We start from the raw sequence: 21,345 nt of genomic DNA on the forward strand, positions 1-21,345 counted from the left end.
CGGCCGAGAGGGGGCGGGGCGAAGGAGGGGCGGCCCGGCCGGCGATTGGCGCCCTCGCCGTCGGTCAGAGGTGAGGGGGGAAAGGCCGCGGCGCTCGGCGATGATGTAATGGCTTTGTGCGGCGGGGGCAGCGCTTCCTGCGTCTCGCGCGGCGACTGGCGGTTCTGGGGCGTCGGGGCCGCCGCGGGACTTCGCCAGACCCGCCGCGGCCCTGCCCGGCCCGGCCCGGCCCGCCCGGCAGCGTGAGTGAGTGAGCGAGCGAGCGAGGGCCGGGGGCGCGGCGGCCGCAGGGGGCCGGGCGGGGGGAGGGAGCCTAGAGCCGTCCGGTACCCCCCTCGCCTCGGTCTGGCTGTGCCCCGCTCGGGCCCGTGGCGGCCCCGCGGCCTTATCGGCAGTCCTGGCGGCCGCTGGCGGCGGGTGGAGTTTTCGCGGGCTGCGCGGCTGCCGCCGGAGGCGGGTTCGGGAGCGCCCTGCGCTGGGCCGGCCCGGGGGGGTGGTAACCGCGGCGGCCCCTTGCCGATCGCACCCGCCGAGGGGTGCTGCCCGCCGGGCGGGCTCCGCGGCTCCTCGGGCCGCTTCCAGGGCCTTGTCCGGGTAAGAAGGCGCCCGGGAACTCAGCCGAGGCGCGGGTCCAAGCCTGTCGGACCGCGCTTTAGTCCCTTCGCGCCACTCCTCGGCTTAGCGCGGCCCGTACGAGCTGAAAATGCTTCTCCTGCCGAGGGAGGCTGCGTGCCCGGGCGGCTCTCTGTCCGCCGCAGCGTCCCCGAGTTTGGCGTAAGATTCAGAGTCACTTTGCCGCTTCATTTCATGTTGCACGCAGCCGTGGGATCCCCAGGAATGTAGCTTCTAACCCATGGAGGAATAACGCAGAAGTACCACATCTGTTGTCGAACTAGTGTCCCTCGCCGGTTTCTCTGGCTTTGTGCAAGAAAGTTACAAACAGCATCATAGGGTTTTAGTTTTGAATAGTAATCTAAACTCGAATAGCTGAAATTCACATGGTTTGGGTAGTTACATTGTGCTTCTTTTATGGAATTCTGAAAAATAAAGCTTGATCCTGGTGTTTAAGCATTTTTTTCAGATAAGTGAAGAATAAAAACTTACACTTGATACTTTCTTTGTCTTTTAGGTTTAAAAACATAAATAATTGAAGTCATCTTTATGAAGCTGCTCCTCAGTCAAGTGTAGCTTTTGATGTATGGTCTCTAAAGCACCCCACTATGCCAGCAGCTACCGTAGACCATAGCCAAAGAATCTGTGAAGTTTGGGCTTGTAACTTAGATGAAGAGATGAAGAAAATACGCCAGGTTATACGGAAGTATAACTATGTAGCTATGGTAAGTGGATACTTGATCTTTATCTTATGAGTTACTGCAAAAAACACGGTTACTTCATCTGTCAGTAAGTTAAAGCTATAAAATTGTTCATCCATTTTCACTGAAAGCATAATGGATTCTTAATGTTGAATTAATGGTATACAAACATTAGGATCCTAATCTATTATCTTTTAAAAGCTAAACTTAGAGTACTCTTCAGCTATGAAACTGTTAGATGCTTGAAGTATTTTTTTTGGAGAACGAGCAATGTAAATTTTCCTGGGTGTCTTTTGTTGAAGTTTTAATTCTGTTCTTACAGGATACAGAATTTCCAGGAGTAGTTGCAAGGCCTATTGGAGAATTCAGAAGCAATGCAGACTATCAGTACCAGTTACTACGCTGCAATGTAGACTTACTAAAAATAATCCAACTAGGACTGACGTTTATGAATGAGCAAGGAGAATACCCTCCAGGAACTTCAACTTGGCAATTTAATTTTAAATTTAATTTAACGTAAGTGTTAAGTGTCTGTACTAATGAATGTATGTTGCTGACTTATTGAAAATGTGTTATAGGTTGTGAAAGCTGTAGCAACAAGTCTTTTTATGTGTGTGATGGGAATACCATAGATGCTTTACAGTGAGGAAAACTGTTGTCAGCCAGACGTGTGCTTTTTTCTCCTCACTTCTGTGCAGTCTGTCTCACTGTTGGTAATTTGGTCAAAAATGCTAAGCAATTCCAACAAAAGTTCTAAAAAGATACGTTTATGCTTAGTACAAGAGTTAGCCCTGCATTTTCATATATAGCATTTCAAAGTGCTTTTACCTAAGTTTAGTTTAACTCTTACCAGTTAAGTAAGAAGTCTCATGTTGTTTCTTTGCAAATTTTTAGTGGAAAATATGAACATGAAGAAAAAATTGTGAAGTTACTGAGGTGACGAAAAGAGAAGTATGACAGATGTTATCAGCAAGTCTAAAGCAATTGTGCTCTGTCCTCTTTAAAAAATATTACTGTAGTTAAAATGCTCACAACAGGTTCTAGATAATGTTCTAGATAAAATTCTGTCAACTTTTTTGTACTGCAGCAGCTTTTCTTGTGCTTCAAAAGCAGCTTATTCTATTAAGATACTGTATTTGAATTTTCTTTTATAATAGGTTGAAAAGGATTACTGATTCTAGAGCATAACTGCTGTGGAGGTTTTTGTTCTGCGTTATCTTTTATAAAGTGTTGGTTAAAAAGCATGCCGATTTTTATTATCTGTTGGAATTGTATTATGGACCTACCTTTTCCAGTGTGATAAGATACTTAATGTGGAGTTCTAATTAGATCTTTAGCAGGTAGTTGATAAGGTGACTAGCCTCCCGAATTTTTTTTCCTGAAGTAAACATAATTGGTTTGGTAGGCTCTTTTATGGCCTGAACTGAGTATTGGTGCAAACACTTCTCAAACTTAAATGTATTGAAGGCTTGTGGGTTTTGTTTGTTTGTTTTTTGGTGTGGGGTGTTTTTTGGGGAGGAGGCAAGGGGTGGTGTTTTGGGGGGTTTTTGGTGGTGTTTGTTTTGTTTATTTGTTTTGTTGTGTTTGGGTTTTTTTCAGTTGTGTTACAAGCTGATAACCGGAAAACTTAATATATGTGAATTAAAACTGCAACTTACAAAGAAAGTCTGGAGGAAAGACCTTTTTTCTGCAGATAAAAAGACTTGTTTTCAAAGTAATCAGGGTTCTTACAAAGAAAAAACTGCTGCTGTCTTTCATGATTTTTCTACTTTTCTAAACAAGCAGTGCTGTGGCTTGTCACAAATCAGTTTAGTCTGAGGAATGACGTGCTCTTTTTAGTTTGAAGCACCTCATGAAAGCAAAAGAAGTGCAGATTTGATATTTTGGTATCTAAACTTATCCAGCCATGTAAGTGCAGGGTGGAAGTTATCCGTTGTCTTTGTAGAAGAATATACTAATCCTGCTAAATAGGGGCGAAAGAGGAGGAGGAATGAGTTAATAACTTCCAAACTGTGGTCTGGGAAGAAGAACCTGTGTTATGTTTTATTCATTTTCTGAGCTTCAAAGGTCTACTTAATGTCAAATAGCTGAAAACAAAAGTAGTTTTCCATCCATTTGTGCCAGATGTTGCATAGATATGACAGCTTAGTAAGCCAAGATCTAGGTAGTCACTTAGCTAACTTGTTAATAGTTCACTGGGGGGAATTTTATACAAAAAAGTGAGCTAGGTAAGTGTTGCATGAGACACAAATTTTTTTTTCCTATAGGGGTGGAGAAATGACTTATTTTTGTCTGTTTCTAAACTTCCTTTTGGGAAGTGGCACTGTGCCAAATGTTCTGCTCCTAAAGCAAAACAGCTGTTGGCTGTTCCTAGAAGGTAATTTTTTTTTCGTGTGGTTCCAGCCAGGTCTTGTTACAGTGTGCTTTTAAAGAGCATAAATATTTCTCTAAGCTAACTATCCACCTGATTAGTACAGAGCAACAAGCTGGAATTAAAACTTTTTGCAAAATGGGCATGTTTGTTTTGGATGTGTTCTTTAATGTGTTATGGAAATGGACAGGTGTTGGCAAATTGATGCCTTAAAGCTGGAGTACTAATGAGCAGCTGTGTGGGAAGAAGCTAAAAAGATACAACACATCTTGAGAATGTATCTGTATGTTCTGATGAATGATGACTTGCTATTAGGAATAAGAAATATAAGTCTATGACTGAATCTAGCAGTCAAGTTTGATATATTGGTTGTCTTTTATTTTTGGTGTTTTGGTTGTTTTTTATTAAAATTGAAAACTATACACTAAAGACACTTTGTAGGATACTATGTTGTGGACAGTAATAAGAATATAATCTTCTAATTAGAGCCACATTTGATTTTTTTTTTTTCCCCAGTTAACTATTCTATGTCTTTGTTATGGTGATGTATATTCTACTTTAGAAAAAAAGTCCCATCCATTTAATGAGAAAATACTTATGATTTTACGAAATTTTAGCAGTAAAGAGAATAAACACAGGGATAAGAGGGGTTCAGGCAAGGCACATTTTTTTTTTTCCCCCCTCTCCCATTACATTTTATGTCTAAAATACGGCTCTTAAAGACAACTTGAAGTTAGTCATATAGAAAGAAAATGGTTGATTATCTGAATTTTAAAGATTGACTAGTTGGAGCAAGTATTTTCAGTTGCAGTGAGTAGGAAGTTTTGATAAGCATGTGCCTAAACATTTACATAAACTTAAATCTCAAGAAATGTGTGGCAGATGTTATGTACAGAACGAACAGCAGCACTACGATCTGGAGTCTACTGTTCTTAGTTCCATAATGTAACAGATATTAGTGTTTCAACTATTCAATTTGTCACAGTTTAAGTAATTAATCTTATTTGGAAAATATTTGTATTCATACATTCACTTTCCTCCGTAGATTTGCAAGGGGGGAGTTCTAGGTAATTAGAGGAGGAGCAGCAACTAGGTTTTTATGAAGGAGGCAAGAATGGAGGTACTGAGAATGATGAAATGCTAGTGAAGGTTAACAAAAACTATGAGAAGTGGTAATTAACACAGAACAAAGTTAAGTTTGTTAATGAATAGCAAAAAAAATGTTACTAGGTTTTTGACCACTGAGGTTTGTAGGTTTTGAAAACTTGCTTCCTTTCTGTTTTTAGAGAAGATATGTATGCCCAGGATTCCATTGAATTGTTGACAACATCTGGTATCCAATTTAAAAAGCATGAGGAAGAAGGAATTGAGACACAGTACTTTGCAGAACTGCTTATGACATCAGGAGTTGTACTGTGTGAAGGAGTCAAGTGGCTTTCCTTTCACAGGTAAATTCTGCAGTGAAGTATTTGAGTTTTCAATTTTGTTTATTGAATTCTAGAGCTTGGATTTCACATCTTTTGTTAAGTGATATGCATCTTGTCAGTAAGACTTAAACTATTTCTGCTGTGATATGTATATATTGCTGTTCTTTATCAGAAGAACAGAGCGTACAAGGGTGGTGCTGGTGTACTTTTAGTGCTTACACTGTAACCAGAAAACTGTAAACCAGAAAAAAAAATGAAACTTCTAAGCCAGCAGGTGGCATTGTTATCTTTTGAAATCACGCATGCAAGTAATAATCGTAACAATAGTAAAAGCAAACTATTCCTAAGCAATTCTTGAGTTAACATTGTTTGTCTCATGGGAAAGATTGTAGAATTATCAGTGAGGAGTTTTATAAAGCACTCTTAAATTTGTTTTAAATCTCTTTGGCAGCTGAAGATTACTCATTTTGGAAGCAGAACCCTGATGAGCCTTAATTCTAGCTGCAGTAATCAATATATTTTACTATTTATGCCATCGCAGGAGCTCATCTGCCAAGTGAAATAGAAATGTGATTGCTAAATCTTTATGAATCTGTCAAGATATGAAAGATATTCTGGTGTTAATAAGATTTAACACTTTAAAATTTATGCCATACTCATTGTATAGTCAAGTACATGCCAGAGATAATTTGCACTTTTTGCAAGCAATGGGGGCTTTATAGTCTTATTGCTATGTGATGCCGCCAAACTGACATCTTAAATGCTGGCTGCTAAGCAAATCAACAAAGGTAGACCAAATGTTTTAGCTGAAACTAGTAGTTTCTTTACAGCTTTATTCTTGTTTATCCCATGTGCTATGTTGGTGGTAATATGTAGATGATGAAATTAGAGAAGAAAACAACAACAAAAGCCAAACATACCCCCCCCCCAAAAAAAAAAAAAAACAACAACCCCAACCAAACCCAAACAGAAAAACTTTGACTTATTTATGCTTAAGTATTAAGTCTTGGAGGGGAGGTTGGGGGAAAGAAAGGCACATTGAATTACAGAAGGATTGCACCTTAAAAATTAAGAATTGCTTCAGCAAGGAATGTAAAACAGTAGTAGAAAGGTATATATAACAGCCTGTTGCTGAATTCATAATTTTGACTTGTTTTGTAGAAAGCAAGTGTTAGACTGTCTTTCCAAAAAGCAGGAGTGGGGGACAAAAGACAATTAAAAAAAAAATTGAGGATCCTCTTTGAGAACACTTGTCACCTAATCTGCCTACATTTTCCACTTGCAGCTGTCTCGACTCACAATATGACTCCAAAATAATCTTGCTACTAGGGTAGCACCTTGGGGAAAAATACTGGAATAAGAATGCCATGAACTGTGTCAATGTAACTGCAAAGGCTGAATTAGTGAATTAAATTTCTTTCAGCTTCTTAAACCCATTATTATGGGCCCTTATATGCATATTTGTGATTTACACTTTACTACAGTAGAATAACTTGGATAGTTCAGGAGAAGGGGAGGGGGGGCATATTATGCATGCAACTGGTGCATCAACAGACACTGTCTTGTAGAAGCAGCTACAAAATGGTGTTTTTCCAATATTGCCTTGTAACTTCAAGGGCCCAGCGTAAGCTGTTCTAGCAAAAGAATACCCAAGCAATTTCTACACTAAGTATTCTTTTTAAAGCAAAATTATATTGATTGTGTGTGGTTCCTGACTAATATGCTGGTCGACGTATAATGCAAGCTATTGCAATAATGCCATTTGTACTAGTGCAGGTTATGAAGGATTTTTGGAATGGCTTTACTAAAGTTCAGTTTCATCTGTGTTAAAATGAGTTTCTGTTGTGTACTTCACTGAAAGTGTCTTTAGAAATCCTCTGAAGACAGCTATTCCAGCACATGTTTGTCAAGCACTGGTTATCCACAACTCTGCTTCAGTCAGAAGATGTTTAAAGGCTTTTGTGCTTCACAGAGCATGTTGATGTTAGCTTGAGCACAAAACCCTGGAGTAGTGGGTGGAGTTCTGAGGAAGCTAAGATTGCACAAAGCTATAACAGGGGTCACATAAAATGTGCCACAAAGAATAGTAAACAGCTGTTTCTAAATATATCTTAGGTTGGTTGTGATTATGTTCTGTCAGTGGAAACTCAAACAGCAGGACAGCTCGGTTGAAAATTTATTCTGTTTAGGCTCTCCATGCAGTAGTTCTTTGACTACTGAAAAAGCTGTGCTTGATAGCTGCTGACTATGCTTTTGCTGCTTTTTCCTTAAAATGCTTTAATTACTACTAACCCTCAAAATCTGAGTGTCTTAGGAAGTGGGCAGAGGGGAATTACTCCTTTCTCAGAGTGTGAGGTTATGTTTTGGTTTTGTTTTGTTTCAGTCTTTGATTTCCTTTAACTCTTGTGTAGTTTATTTCTAAGCTCTTAGCTTCTCAGAGAGTTTGCTTCATGTGATTTTTTTACCTCTGCATTTGATTTAGCTGCCTTGGCGCTCTGACCTGTTGGCAAATCTGTGTGGACCTGCAGTTCTGCCAGGCACGAGTGAAGAAACATTTGCACTGTCACTGATTCTTGTATACTGCAACTTCCTAAGCAACTCCATCAAATCTTGCGTGTATGTGTGCGTTAGAGTATATTTGAGGTGATGAGAGAAGAGGGGGAAGCCCTGAATTTCCGATTCTTGTCACAGTCAAGGGAGGTGTGGGTGCTTGACAGTTTAACAAGTTGTAAAACAGAACAGCTCGAACACTGTTTTTGTGGGTGTTCAGCTGACGGATCTGCTGAAGCTTTAAGTGTCCACCTATGTGCAACCTCCTCAATCTGTCTTTGGAGGCTCTGTACAAATATGCCTGTTAACCCAGATGTTTTGGGGAAGCTGGAAAGTTCCAAGCTATGGTATTTCAGTAATTATTGTGTGTAACTTATTTTAGTAAAATTTAATCTGTTGGCTCATTTCTATTAGCCAGCTATAACACAAAGTAAAACTTTCTGAGCCCTGTCAGGCTTTGGTTTATTTCAGAGACTGTTGGTGTTTGAGTAGAGTTCATTGTTAATTGGCTATCTGAATTCTTTCTGGATAGGAAGAGAAAGAAATAAAAGCACATTTGATCTTTTCTGTGGTCTTGTTGTCTACAGCCTGTCTATGTTCAGTGAAAAAAGAAAAAAAAAAGATTGTAAGAGTGCTTATGTTGCTATATAGCTCCAGGGATTGTGGCTAACTGCACTTAGTAACTTTAGGTGATTATATTAGAAATGGTGAAAGCTTTTTAAGGAAAGGAAGCCTGTGTGCTTTAGGGTATAAACCAACCACTAATTGCCTGTTGGAGGATTAGAAGAAAACTTTTTTTAATGAGCAAGTAATTGCATAATTGCTCGCTGTAGGCTTGCTTAGCCTTCTGTTAGTATTCAGCAGTGGCCACTCAAAAATTTTTGAAATATCTGTCTATCTATCTTAGTCTTGAATTGGAGTGATGGTTCTTATGTCTGTGTGAGCTTGGGTCACTGGAGCATATTATCGCCTCAAAGTATACTAAAAAGATTATATAAGTGTCTTGATACTGCATTGTGATTAGTAAAGTGTGGTTTGTGATGACTGTTATAAGTGCAGTGGGACTAAGAGTAAGCAGCTGGAACTTAAGGAATGTGTGAAATAATTTGGTTGAGTTGACTAAAACTAACCCATGCTTAGGATCCAGGACCAGGTATTGGACTGAATGCTGTCATGCAATGGAACATGCCTCTTAAATCCACTGGTCAGATATCCTGTTCCCTTTTTCTTCATGAGGATCCTGGAATGAAAGAATCTGCTAGAATCTCCAGCAGAAAAAATAATATATAATGAAAATTCTTTATCGAAATTGCAGATTATGATAACCTGCTCCTTCTCAATACAAATAGTAAATAAATCTTGAGTTTTCTTACAGTACTTCCTTCTTAATAGAAATTGGAAGTGTTTGAGAGCATAATTTTTTTTGAAAGAAGAGGGGAGTTACAAACAGGCTTATTTGGAGGAAGAGAGGGGCAGATACAGTTTTCTTCACTTTACAAGTTTTTTATATGGCTGTTACATTTGAGCCACAAGGATGGCAGATGTCAGGAATTCAGTGAGTTAATAAGATCAGTAATCTGTAGAGGAATAAGGCTCCTTAATCCTGAACAGTCTTTTTTGCATCTTTCTGAACAGCTTTTTTGCTAATATGGCTTTTTTATTTTTGATTTCTGTAGAGGGCTTTATGCTCATAAAGCCTTCCCCACCGTTTTTTAATTTTTTTTTCCTCATAGGTGATCTAATAAAATTAAGCTTCATAGCTACTGTTTTGCTAAGTATACTACAGGTTTTTACTTTGTAAGACTCGGCTGAAATCCTTCTCTATCTTTGGCTCCTTTGCTCCCTGGCCAGTGGCTGCTGCTGTGGAGGTTGGAGTGCTGCCAGCACAGCTTCAAAGCACCAGATGCAGCGCAGGATTCGTTCAGCATGAAATTCCTGTTAAGAGCACTGGAAGTCCCCATGGGAGAGCTGCAATAGTCTGTACCTTTTGTATATCTTGTATTAATGGACTTTCAGCAAACAGTCCATTCATTCCTAGTATGTTCAAAATTTTCTACCCTCTGTCTAGAAATACGTAAGATAAAGATGATGTAGAAAACCCCATCATATACAAAAGGTACAAAAAGCAAGCCTCTTTACATTGAGTATGTAAGTGAAGCCTTGAGACTGCATTAGCAGTCACCAGTCTTTGTGGATGCTAAATATCCACAGGATCAGCAGTACAGTGCTCTTAACTGATACATCTTCTGTATTGCTCAATTCTCAGTTAAAGATCTAAGTCAGTGTTTACGAAGTTGCAAAATTCTTGGTTTTGAGTGTCATCCTCATGTAACCAAGGACAAACACAAAGTCTCAAACTAGGAGTTTGGAGTCTGTGGTGGCCACTTGTTCACTTGAATTGTCTCTCGGCTATAAGCTAAGGTTCCTTAAGCAGCAAAACTGATGTAGCCTTCAATAGAGGCAGCCCTGCTGCATGTTTTCATTTTCTTTGTTAGTACAGACAATTTTAAAATTGCACATCAATGAAATCTAGGAACTGATTTTGTTCAACACAAACTTAGTAACAAAGAAGATAACATCTCAGTCCTCCATCTAGTCCAGTGTGTACGTGTATGAACAATCCTGCAAGTACAAGGGATCAGAACGGATCAGATAATGAATAATCTGCTTTATAATCTCTGCTTTCCTAAGGAAAAGGACAACTAGTCATCACTGCTTTTCGTTGTGGTGTTCAGTCCTGCTTAATACCTGACATCTGTCTTATGCTTTAAACCTTTTGTTTCCTCTCATAGCTCTTTGTAAAAGTACATGATTTCCCCTTTTACTGCCAAACCTCTTTGCTATGTCTTCTTTCTTCAGTCAAGCTACTGAGAAGGAAGTCTTCCCAAACTCTTCTCTCCACTAGACACACAATTACATGTAATACCTCAGTTTTTTCTACCAAACCTGTACTGCTCAGTTACCTTACTGCCTCCTGCTGACTTACATGTACTCACAAAAAATTTTCCAGCTTACTCTGTCCTTGCTTCCAAAAGGGGTAATAGTCTCCAAAATATTAAAGTTTTAAGTTGTCTGTATGCTGATTTAATTGGGAAAATTGGAAGACAGTCTGCTCTTCGTTGCTGAGGGTGAAACTTGATAAACACATGTTCACTCTGGAAACTTGGGAGTCCTTTGGAACTGAAGAACTGTACAAGTATCTCCGTCCCATTCAGTTTGTAGTGAGAAACTCCAGTCTCTGTGAAAGGAACCAGCTAGGAGTCTTTCTAGTTTTAAGTTCTTGTTTTCGGATGAAACCCCAGCAGTACAACCTTGTTTCAGGATTTGGAGAAGCTCCTCTAGGCAGATCTGGTGTTGCTTCTTCATTTGTCCTTATTGAGACTAAATTGAAATGTTTTCCCTGAAAGCTGCAATGGGGCCATTTACACTGAGGCTTAGTCTTTTGTAAGAGTCATTTGCATTGAAATTAAGCAAAATGTCCTGTTGATGCGTAATAAACTCTTGATACAGGAAGTGAGAAGAATGCTTCTAAGTTATTGCTTATATTGTTTTTGTTATTAATTTGCAGTGGATATGACTTTGGCTATCTAATAAAAATCCTGACAAATTCTAATTTACCTGAAGAAGAGCTGGACTTCTTTGAGATACTACGATTGTTTTTCCCTGTCATCTATGATGTAAAATATCTCATGAAGAGTTGCAAAAATCTGAAGGTAAGTAATCTATTAATGGTTCAGAACAAATTTTGGGTTGAGAGAGAGTACTTTCTGCTAAAAATACTTATTTTCTGTATTTTTGTTTTCTGATTTTGCTTTCATAATACCTATTAAACAGCCTTGTTGTCTCAAAATTTGTATATTTAATATTAAAGGCTATTGATAGAGGCAGGCAGGAGCACACATAATTTTTTTAATAACTGCTTACCAGTTAAAAATAGCACTTTGATACTCTATTTATAGTCCCCAGTCTTTGTTGACAGATGATAAACCCACGTTTGGAATTGATCCTTTGCTTCTTGAGCCATTAGAATTGATGGGTTTCGTATACTCTTTATTTCCTCACTGTACAATCTGCTAAAGGGCTGCAGTCATCTTGGCAAAGGGAATTGCAATGATGATGCTGTGGAAGCATCTTGGGAAGGGGAATGGAGTGAAGAATATTTCAGATGACCCCATAAGGAAAGATAAACAACAGCGTATGTTCAAGGACAGCATGTGACTTCTAGAAAAAATTGCAGCGTTAGAAACTAAGCTCTCATGTTAAGCTGGTGGGGTTACTGATTGGCTTACTCTATCAGGCATAAAGTTGTGGTACTTTATTCAACTGGAGAATGAATGGAAACTGGAAATAAGTATGTGAAGGGGAAGGCAGCAAGTGAAAGAAAGGTGCTACAGGGATTGTTAACAGCTTTATTGCCAAAGAACTGTAAGAGCCTGGACTGCTGCTGAAATGAGGTGCATCGCTCATCTGAGGAAATTAACGACTTGCTGCTTTTATGGAAAGTGACTCGATTCTCTAGGCTTTCTTAATGCGAACCTGCAGGCAAAAGAGAAAACTAACTGTAGTACAACCAAATCCTAACCAAGGGATGGCTTGCCACTTCCTCTTGCTCAACTAGTGATCTATGTGGGGTTTATAGTCCTTTTTTTTTCCAAGATAAACCAAAAGAGTGTGTCACTTTTAAGTAGTAGCGTACTTGTGTGGGAAATAAAGTGGGTAAACCCTTTTGTTAATCAAATTAATGTTGAAAATTGAGACCTCCCTTCCAGTTAGTAAGAAAAGCATAACAACTGTGTTCATCTAGAGTTGTTATTGATATAATCAGCCAGGCAAATGGCTGAGTATAAGAAAACATCTTAGTAACAGTTTTCCTTCATAAAGGCCAGAAGAAAAAATGAAATATTTATAAACTTCAGGAGTCTTAAGAGAGGGGCAGGGGAGAACCTCAAATAAAAGCTGCCCTCCCTTTCTTACTCCTGGTGAAGAAAAGTAAAGCATCCAGTGTCTTAGAGGTGGTGACACACTTAGCGAGAACCCAATGTACAATCCATATTTAGTGATGTAGGAAAGGTGACAGAATGACATTCTTTGTCACCATTTCAGAGGTGATATTCCCAGTGGGCTTGGGGTGGGGGGGATTGTTTTTACTGTCATTTCATTAAGACATAGTTGTGTGTAACCTGCATTGTTTAGAGACACAAATGTTTTTTGGAAGACAAGAAAAACCTTTGCAGGTCTTACTTCAGCAAACCTTAAGAACAAGGGTCATTTTTTTTTCAGAACTGAATATGTAGGTCAGCTTTCCTGCAGTAAATCTTGATCCTGTCACCTAACCTGCAGACTCGTAATGACAGTAGGGGAAGGGATGTGGACTACCCTACCCCTCCAAATTTGCCAACAATGAAATGATGGTGACTTGTACTGAGAGCAGCTGTCTAAAACAAATTGGTAAACATTCAGTGCTGTCACTCGAAAAATGCATGTGCTGTCTCCTAATGTCTGTCACTTTCAATCTCTATTAAATTGCAGTGAATTGAACTGCTGTGCAGTTGTCCTTTATTGATTTGTCTAAGTTATTTTTCATATGAAAGTCACTGACTTGCAGTACGTCCTGCACTCCCTGCCTCCACACATCTGAAAAAGAATTTTTGGCATTGAGAAGAGAAATATGCTTCAGGATGGGGAAGCTGTTTGATGCTCTTTTTGTGGAATTAAGTAGTCTGTGAATTTACAGTATGTTACTCTTAAGTTAAATGGACATGAATATACTTTACTGGCATGCAGATTGGGAGCTAACTTGAGGTGTTAATGTAGCACAGGTTAAACTCTTGCTTGTTCTCTAAAAATCTTTCTGTGTACACAATTCCAAACCTTTTGATAGTAACAACAATTCTAAATAATGTAGATTTATAGACCTTGTTGGAAACTTGCTTTTAATATAGGGGTTTGTACAAAACAATGAACCCTGGTACCAGTGCCATGAAACAAGGGTTAGAAATGGATGTGCTGTTGAGTATGGTCATGTGGTTACGTAAATCATTCTGTGGCCTTTTTCTTGGAAGTCCAATGCTCTGAAAATTTGGGAAGAATTTGTTGTTCGCCTCCAAGAGTAAAATGTTCTTATCTGGAGTGCGAAAGTCTTGCCTGAAGGAGAATCTCAATAGTCTATTAATTTTCAGAGACAGCCAAATTTTATTCTGTGATTATTGCATTTATAGACTAAGAAGTTCCATGCAAAAATGGTGTGTGATATATTTACAAATAAATATATACCATTAAAAACACTATTTTCAAAGCATTCTTCTGTAGGCTGCTGTTACTGTAAATTTTGAATTAGTAAGTCTACATTCCAGAGTTTGCGGCTGCTGTGTAAAAATCACTGATTTTTGAGTGTTTTCTCCTAAAAGCTGTTTGAAGCTCGAGTAGATGGTCTTATAGCTAGCAGACCCTGATGATGAGGTACTGCTGATTCACCACAGCGTGAGGAAGCAGAGGCTTTAGGAGTAGAATATGGTGCCTTGGAAAGGTTTGGGCCCACCCGCTGTTGCTAATTCTAACAGCTCAGTGTTGGAATTAGCAGAGAGCGTGCTTGTGTCTGAGATGCACTTTTTTCCTCTGCTCACCAAACCTCAGCATGTTTTTGAGTGTGAGTTAAATAACTGAGCATGTTTGCAGTGTTCTAATGTTGTATCCAAGCACATACAGAAAACAAAGTAGCTTTGGTGCTTATAATTGTACAGTGTATAGACTTACTCTTGTCATAAACTTCTGTAAACTATATTCCTGCTACTCAAGCTATAATAAAACTAGCTGTACTAGTACTAGGTTTTCATGTTGGTTTGTAGGTGTTACTTGGGAATGTTATTACTGAAGCTTCCATCTCTTTAAACAAAACAAAAACCTGCACCTAAACCTATTGCTGTGCGATTCACAGGAATCTTCATAATGCTTGATCTGATTTTCAGGTCAGACTTTATTTTTCTTGCTCTGTGAGTTGTAACTTTGACTGTTATGCTTTGTCCTCTTCTTGCTTCCCTTCCTGTACTTGAAGCAGGTTAAGTGCACAAGGAAAGGTGAACTCAGATACTAGTCTGTCTGTCTTTAAAAGCATTGCCTCTGTGCAACATTCCTGCCTTGCAAAGCTTATGGCAGCACTAAGGATTTTGTCTTTGTTTTTTTGATCTTTCTAGATGTTAAAGAATATGCATGTGCTTTAGTCTATTTCCAGTAGCTTTATGGCTTAATGATTAAAAAAAAAAGTACAAAAACGTGCTAACAGTGTAGCTTACAGCGTTAAAAGATTTCAGTTACAGTGTAACATGTCTATCCTTCAACTGATTTGTGTTCTCTATGTAAAGCCAAACCAACCTCTGGGTTTGCTTCCACACATAGTGGTTATTACCATTTTGGGCAGCACCAAAAATAGGCTTATTTAGCCACTCTGCAGTTAAGGGGATAGTTTTTCACACAAGCTCATTGGGAAGAAAATTTCCTTCAAAGCTGGAGTTTTACCTTTAAGAGCAGACAGATTTGCAGCTTTGGGGTGATGTCTACAGCTTCAGAGTCTGTCCTTTTAAACAACATATCAACATTCAAAGCAGACAATTACTGGGTCGGATTGTTCCCTTTTTGTATGTGAGATGTTTATATGCTTTTTTTAAGTAGTTTTCATCACGTGTGACTATTAAATATACATCTAACAGAAAAGCTGGCTATACTATTGGATTTTAGTATCTTGGAAAACTAGTTGCAAGATGATGGATTTTTTTTTTTTCGTGCTTTTTATCCTCTCCTGTTATGGCAGCTGATGAAATGAACTTCAAAGGGGGTTAGAATGTCTTATGGAGATTGAGTGGACACTTTCTTCCTTTTTTGACTTCACCGCCTCATTTCTAAATGCCTGCTTTGTAACATTTTCCTGGGCTACCTGTAGTGTTGTAGATACTTAAGGGTACTCTCAGTTTTTGTGAAGGGAAGCGGAAAAAACCCTCAACTTAATTGTGGAAAGGTAAGTGGAAAGAAAAAGGTCTGTTTCAAAGGAAGCCTAGATACTTTAACATGTGGAGGCATATGAGCACTGCATTTGTAAGCACTTGAATTCTTGTGTTTGTAGAACGATGTTTTTACCTTTTAAACTTTCATTCAAATACAATGTACAAGAACACCTGGTTTTGTTCTTCAGCATTGCCAGTCCTTTTGACATCTTGAAGGAATTGTTTTGTTAAATAATGACATCCAGTTACTGGAGAAGCTGAAACATGAAGGAGTAGTAGTTTTGTTGGTCACAGATACTGATTATTTAAACAATACTGACACAGAATTCTAATGCTGCTATTGATACTGAAAGTTTGATTCTCTGGGTGTATATTTATCCAGTATAATGACTGCTTCAGCTACTGTGCAAATGTTAAAATTTACCTGAGGTTGTATGACTTGTTTAACAGATTTTCCCAAATATAGCTGTTCAGTTTTCTGATTTAATTTTTTTCAGCAGTTAACAAAAATGTTTTCTTTTTCAGGGTGGATTACAAGAAGTGGCTGAGCAGCTAGAGCTAGAAAGGATAGGACCACAGCATCAGGCAGGATCTGATTCTCTACTCACAGGAATGGCCTTTTTCAAAATGAGAGAAGTAGGTGGACACGTTGGTTTTACTTCCGTGATAGTAATGTGCTGTGATAGTCAGATAGAATTGCTGATTCTGATAAGTCTGCTGTATTTTAAGGAGGTCTCTGAAGGGCTCCAGGGGTCACTATTTCTTGACAAAAATAAGACGACCTGTACTTTCCCTAGTGTTGCTTTGTGTTTCCAGCCTGTGCCTCGCTTTTTTTTTTTTTTTTTTTTTTTTTTTCCCCCCTGCCCTGTTTTGCAGGGTACCTATTTTTAGGTGGCTGCTGCAGTGAGTTACAAGCTGCTGGAGCCAGACTCCTTTCTCAGGGACCATACTCAAGCCAATTTTTTGGGAGCTTCTGCTCAGTGTAATACTCAGCTGGTGTGCGCTGCTGCTTGTGACAGGCCTGGGAAGGGAAAGAGTATCTGGACTAGCCACTGCCAGCTAAACTTGCAGGCTACAGGTATATTAAATAATGACTTTCAGGCTGCTGTGGAGAATGTCCATGCATTTGTTCCTCACCATTGGGGAAAGCACAGATTAGCTGTAGTTCTGAAAGATTATACATTGGTCAATTAATTCAAATGCAGCAATGAAAATTGGGTCTTACAAGCTTCACATATTCTTGCTGCTTGTCTGCGTACAATAGGAAGATATTAGGGTATATTTTATTACCAGAAGAAACAAATGTGGAAGGGGCCTCTTCTGGAAAGCAGTTGCACTGGTCAAATGCCAGTGCATCAGAACATGGCGTTCTGCCAGCAATTCGGTGTCATTTACCATGTCAAAACAGATGGCAATAGCAAACCTCATCTTTTAATAAGGTTTAGTATTGTATGCTGAGGGTCTACCTTCTGCAGTCCAGCCTTTTGTATAAAGGATAAAATGACCACAAGTCTCAGACAGATACTGGCGAGACGACAGGTGAAAAATAAAGTCTGTGATTGAAGCTGGTTTGCTCATCATAACACTGTTCTGTCCCCGCTGAAGTGTCGCAGTGGTCAAGCAGGTCACGGGCTATGGATGCAATAGAGAGGATCGTGTTTCCCGTACGATCCTAGCCCAGTGTGGCCAACTGCCGCCTACCCGAAAGTGTTAACGTCACTCTTGAGTTGGAAACAAAATCCAAAGCAAATAAAGGGAAAAGGGAAGTGTATGATCATCATGCCTAAAATACTGCCTTTCAAGCTAGTTTCCTAGAGGAAAACTTTCAAACCCATGATTGTTTCTGTAATGAGATGCAGTTTGTGTTGCGTAGCAAATTAGCTTCTTGAATTTGTTTACCAAAAACGCCTATTGGGAGAAGTAGAGGTTTTTTTAGTGCAAAACACTTGATTAATTAAGCCAACAAAGATGGATTGATTATGATTACTTATTTCACTATTTTTCAGAGATTCTTTCCAAATACAGCATTATTAAATAAGGATACAGTAGTCAGCAGAGAGAAATTGATTTAATGTGTGTTTTAAAGCCTTTTCAGTAGAGTTCATGGTTTAGCAATGTATTTCTGAGTGAAAAAACTTCATCTTAAAGTTCTTTTAGAGGTACAGAATCAATAAATGTGTAACTAGTGTGCTACTAATTGCTGTGAAGGAGTTGCAACTTGCTGGGATTTTGAGTACCAGCCAAAAAAGTTACTGTGTGGTGTGTGGTGTTTTTTTTTTTTTTTTAATCAGAAATACTTAAATACTGATGCTACAACAGGAGAGCTGCTGGTTTGGGGTGTTCCTATCTTTTTATTTCTTTAAGAACTGCTGTGGGGTTTAAAACCTTTAGTTGAGGTCTTCAGTTCCTGCAGTACAGAACTTTCCATCCAGACTCTGCTGCTAAGAGCAAAGATTAAAGGGAGAAGTTTTCAGCCTGTGGGGTTTATGCAGTCCTCTGCATTTAGATTGTATATTGTCCACCCTGCTCCTGCATGCTTCTGGCTGCCTTAGATTTCTGATGTTGATGATGACTCAAAATGTCAACCACAGGAATGTCCATGAAGTTTTTAGGGTGAAGAATTTTTGTGTATATGTGTCGTCTTTTTTTCTTTTTTTTTTTTTTCTTTGGTGGTGGTGTGATAACTTGTTTTCACTTGAAAACCTAAGTCTGAAAGGTAGAATATCAGAGTATCATGAGGTTTTGTATGTCTTCCACTGAAAGGTTCTGTTTGGAATTAAGACTTGTATAAATGCAGTCTTAGTACAAAATTTATTTTAATTTTGCTGTTTCTTTTTTAAATGAAGTCCCACACTGTGAGGAGCTAGCTGGAAATGCATATTTCCGCATTTCTCTAAACTCTAGAATGAGTTCTGTGCTCAAACGTTCTCCCTTTCCCACCGCCAGACCCTTGTATTATAAATCAGGACAGACCTATGTTCCAAGACAGGGTATGATGAAAACCCCCACACTCAGGAGCAGGTGGAGTACGGGCACCGATGATGGATGCTGAGCATATGCCTGTTCTGAGAAACTCCACAGAAATCGGTGGGAGAAATATCTTTGTTGCACTTGCCAAAGAAGTGATAACTGATAACACAAAATTATCAAATCATCGCATGTGGCCGTTTCATCAGGAAAGGTGCACAGGAAGACTGATGGTATTCCTTGGCAGATTTACGTTAAAGAATCATGTCATATAGTGCATTTTGATAATATGTTGAGATTGTATTATGTTAATTATATCATCTTTTGTACCTGAGGATTTGATATCTTATACTAAAATAACATTTTAAAGCCTTTCTATAGTTCTATTCAAACTGAGTCTTCTTTTGGTAATAATTTGTTTCTCTCTTTTAACTCTTTAGATGTTCTTTGAAGATCACATTGATGATGCTAAATATTGTGGCCACTTATATGGCCTTGGTTCGGGGTCATCTTATGTACAAAATGGCACAGGAAATGCATATGAAGAAGAAGCCAACAAACAGTCATGACATGAAATGAAAGGCCGTCTTTTTGACCTCCACATGCTTGTATATAGGTTTTATCTCTGGTCGAATCCATTGGACAATAAGGCTTTTTTTCCTCCTTTCTCAGCGCACTTTCTTTTCTGCCTTTGTATGTACTAAACTTGACTGTTCCTATCACAGATTTTGATCTTAATATTGATATGTAAAATTTTCCGGGTTACATTTTGGCCTTGTAACTAGCCCATTTGTAAGCATGTATAGGATCAGTGTGGTGGAGAGAAGGGGAAAGCTAAATCATAATGAATAGTTTGGTAAACATACCTGTAATGATCTTAGAGTTTTTTGTCTCTTTCCTCTCCCTTCTCCAGATTAACTGGCACTGATTGTAACTAACTTCCCCGTTCATGTCTGTTCCTTCCAGTATGCAGGCGTTTTAGCTATTCAAGATCGTGGACCATCAAATTTGCACTTTAGAGAGCGACTCTGACTCAGATCCTCTGTTTTATTTGAAGTTTTGTTTTTTCTTTTGCCCTCAGCTAGAAAACAATAATCTGCCAAGTTCAGCAGCTTCACACTGTATTTCCTTGGTATCTCAACCCGTAGAACACTTATTTGCTGCATAACCTCTGTTTGTTCAAGCAAAACAAACTACTGAAATCATAGCAACTGCTGTTATTTTATTAGCGTTCGGTCATCTTCAGACACATCCTGCACACATCAACTGCTGGTTGGCCTGCTGCTTTAAAACCACTCTGTGGTGGGGGAAAGAAGCTTGAAAAAACAGCTTTACACCCTTCAGGAAAAGAACAGCTATGACTTTAGCATTTTTGCCATTAAGCTGAGAGTTGAAGGATATTGGAATAGTAGGAGTTTTGTAATGGCACGCTACCTTGATTAACTTCCTAGCTTTTATTCTAGTAATGTACACCTCAAATATTTTTTATGAAGTCATATTTATTACGTACTTGATTTGATGATTTTTTGAAAGTCAGTTTCGTTGAAGGTAAAACCCAAAGATCTGCAAAAATACTATTTAATTGAATTATTAAATTAGAAGGACAATTAAATCGTGCTTTTTTGTAGTTGCTACAAAGACAGATGTTACAGATATTTGTTGTAAGACAACAAAATATAAATAACTTATAGCTAATAAAGTTACCTGAGGAGTGTAATGCTAGTTTATTTTTGAGTATATCCTAGCAATATATTTTAGATATATTGTTTTAAAGGACCCTAAAGTATGTTGTTAACTCTGCATAGCATATGTACAGAGCAGTTGTGCAGGAAGGATTTTTGGTATTGAATAGCTAAATACTAGCCTGAAATGATGGAATGTGCGACACTGTGCCTGTGTGTGCGCGCGTATGTGTGTGCGTGTTCGACACGGAAATCAATAGTAGAGAAATCTCCAAATGTTCGCCAAATTATTCTGTTTTATCTTGTACTTAAAAACAAAATCAAACACCTTTTTTTCATTGAGTTAAGATGATGTAACTGGGTGGTTGGTCCTTTTTAAACAACCAATAATTTGCATAACAGAGGGTATTTGTTTTTAAAGCTTTTGTAAATAAAGGCCTAAGAAATGTTTTCTTACATAACAACAGACTGGTGGTTTTGTTGCAAAATCTTTCCTGGAATGTCTGTATTCAGTCAGTTCAGTTCTGTGTTCTGCTTTGTTTAGGCAGGATAGGTTGCTTCCACATACTTAACAGGATGCTCCAATTCACTGCTCCCTGACTGGTTCCACTTTCAGAGCAGAATTCTCTTAATGTGTTTCCAGTTGTTTCATTCCTGCTGACCTAGGTTGCAAGAGTGGTGCTTACAATTTGCTACTGAGGCATCCAAATCCCATTAGTAATTTATTTTAGTACCATTATGCATTAGATGATGGTGACGTGTTTTAACTTTGGTTGTCTCTGGATTTAATAAGAAGATAGGGACTATTTATTGGGAAATCAGGATGGATTCTTACTGTGGCATCAATCTGTGTCTTTTCACACTTGAACTGTAGGCTTATGTGGAAAACATGCATACACATGGAATGAAGAACCTGTGAAGTTTGATGCATTTGCATAGTAGCTTTGTCTGAAGCATATGATAACAGCTATCTGGGGTTAACTTTTGAAGGAAATGACTCTTCAAAGAACTTCGATGGGTTTTTGTTTTGAAGTAACTTTT

General features: G+C 38.7%; 1 protein-coding gene across 3 annotated transcripts; it reads left to right on the forward strand.

The window, feature by feature from the left end:
- Positions 1-16: 16 nt before the first annotated feature.
- Positions 17-20,755, forward strand: CNOT7 (CCR4-NOT transcription complex subunit 7). Of its 3 annotated transcripts, none has more exons than XM_065633967.1 (7): positions 17-70; positions 1,130-1,337; positions 1,636-1,829; positions 4,971-5,132; positions 11,230-11,374; positions 16,181-16,291; positions 19,063-20,755. In XM_065633967.1, the coding sequence occupies exons 2-7, from the start codon at positions 1,221-1,223 to the stop codon at positions 19,189-19,191; spliced, it is 858 nt and encodes a 285-aa protein (XP_065490039.1). In that variant the 5' UTR covers positions 17-70; positions 1,130-1,220; the 3' UTR covers positions 19,192-20,755. The 3 variants fall into 3 exon arrangements, with proteins under 3 accessions (XP_065490039.1, XP_065490037.1, XP_065490038.1); XM_065633965.1 differs by lacking the exon at positions 17-70 and adding an exon at positions 98-246; XM_065633966.1 differs by lacking the exon at positions 17-70 and adding an exon at positions 98-242.
- Positions 20,756-21,345: the final 590 nt, after the last annotated feature.

Source organism: Caloenas nicobarica, chromosome 4 (assembly GCF_036013445.1).
Source record: "Caloenas nicobarica isolate bCalNic1 chromosome 4, bCalNic1.hap1, whole genome shotgun sequence".
Lineage (NCBI taxonomy): Eukaryota > Metazoa > Chordata > Aves > Columbiformes > Columbidae > Caloenas > Caloenas nicobarica.

Coding starts and splice junctions, on each gene's coding strand:
- CNOT7 (XM_065633967.1), top strand. CDS start 1,221: ATGCCAGCAGCTACCGTAGACCATAGCCAAAGAATCTGTGAAGTTTGG. Junction 5,133..11,229: donor AAGTGGCTTTCCTTTCACAG/GTAAATTCTGCA, acceptor ATTAATTTGCAG/TGGATATGACTTTGGCTATC. Junction 16,292..19,062: donor CCTTTTTCAAAATGAGAGAA/GTAGGTGGACAC, acceptor TTAACTCTTTAG/ATGTTCTTTGAAGATCACAT.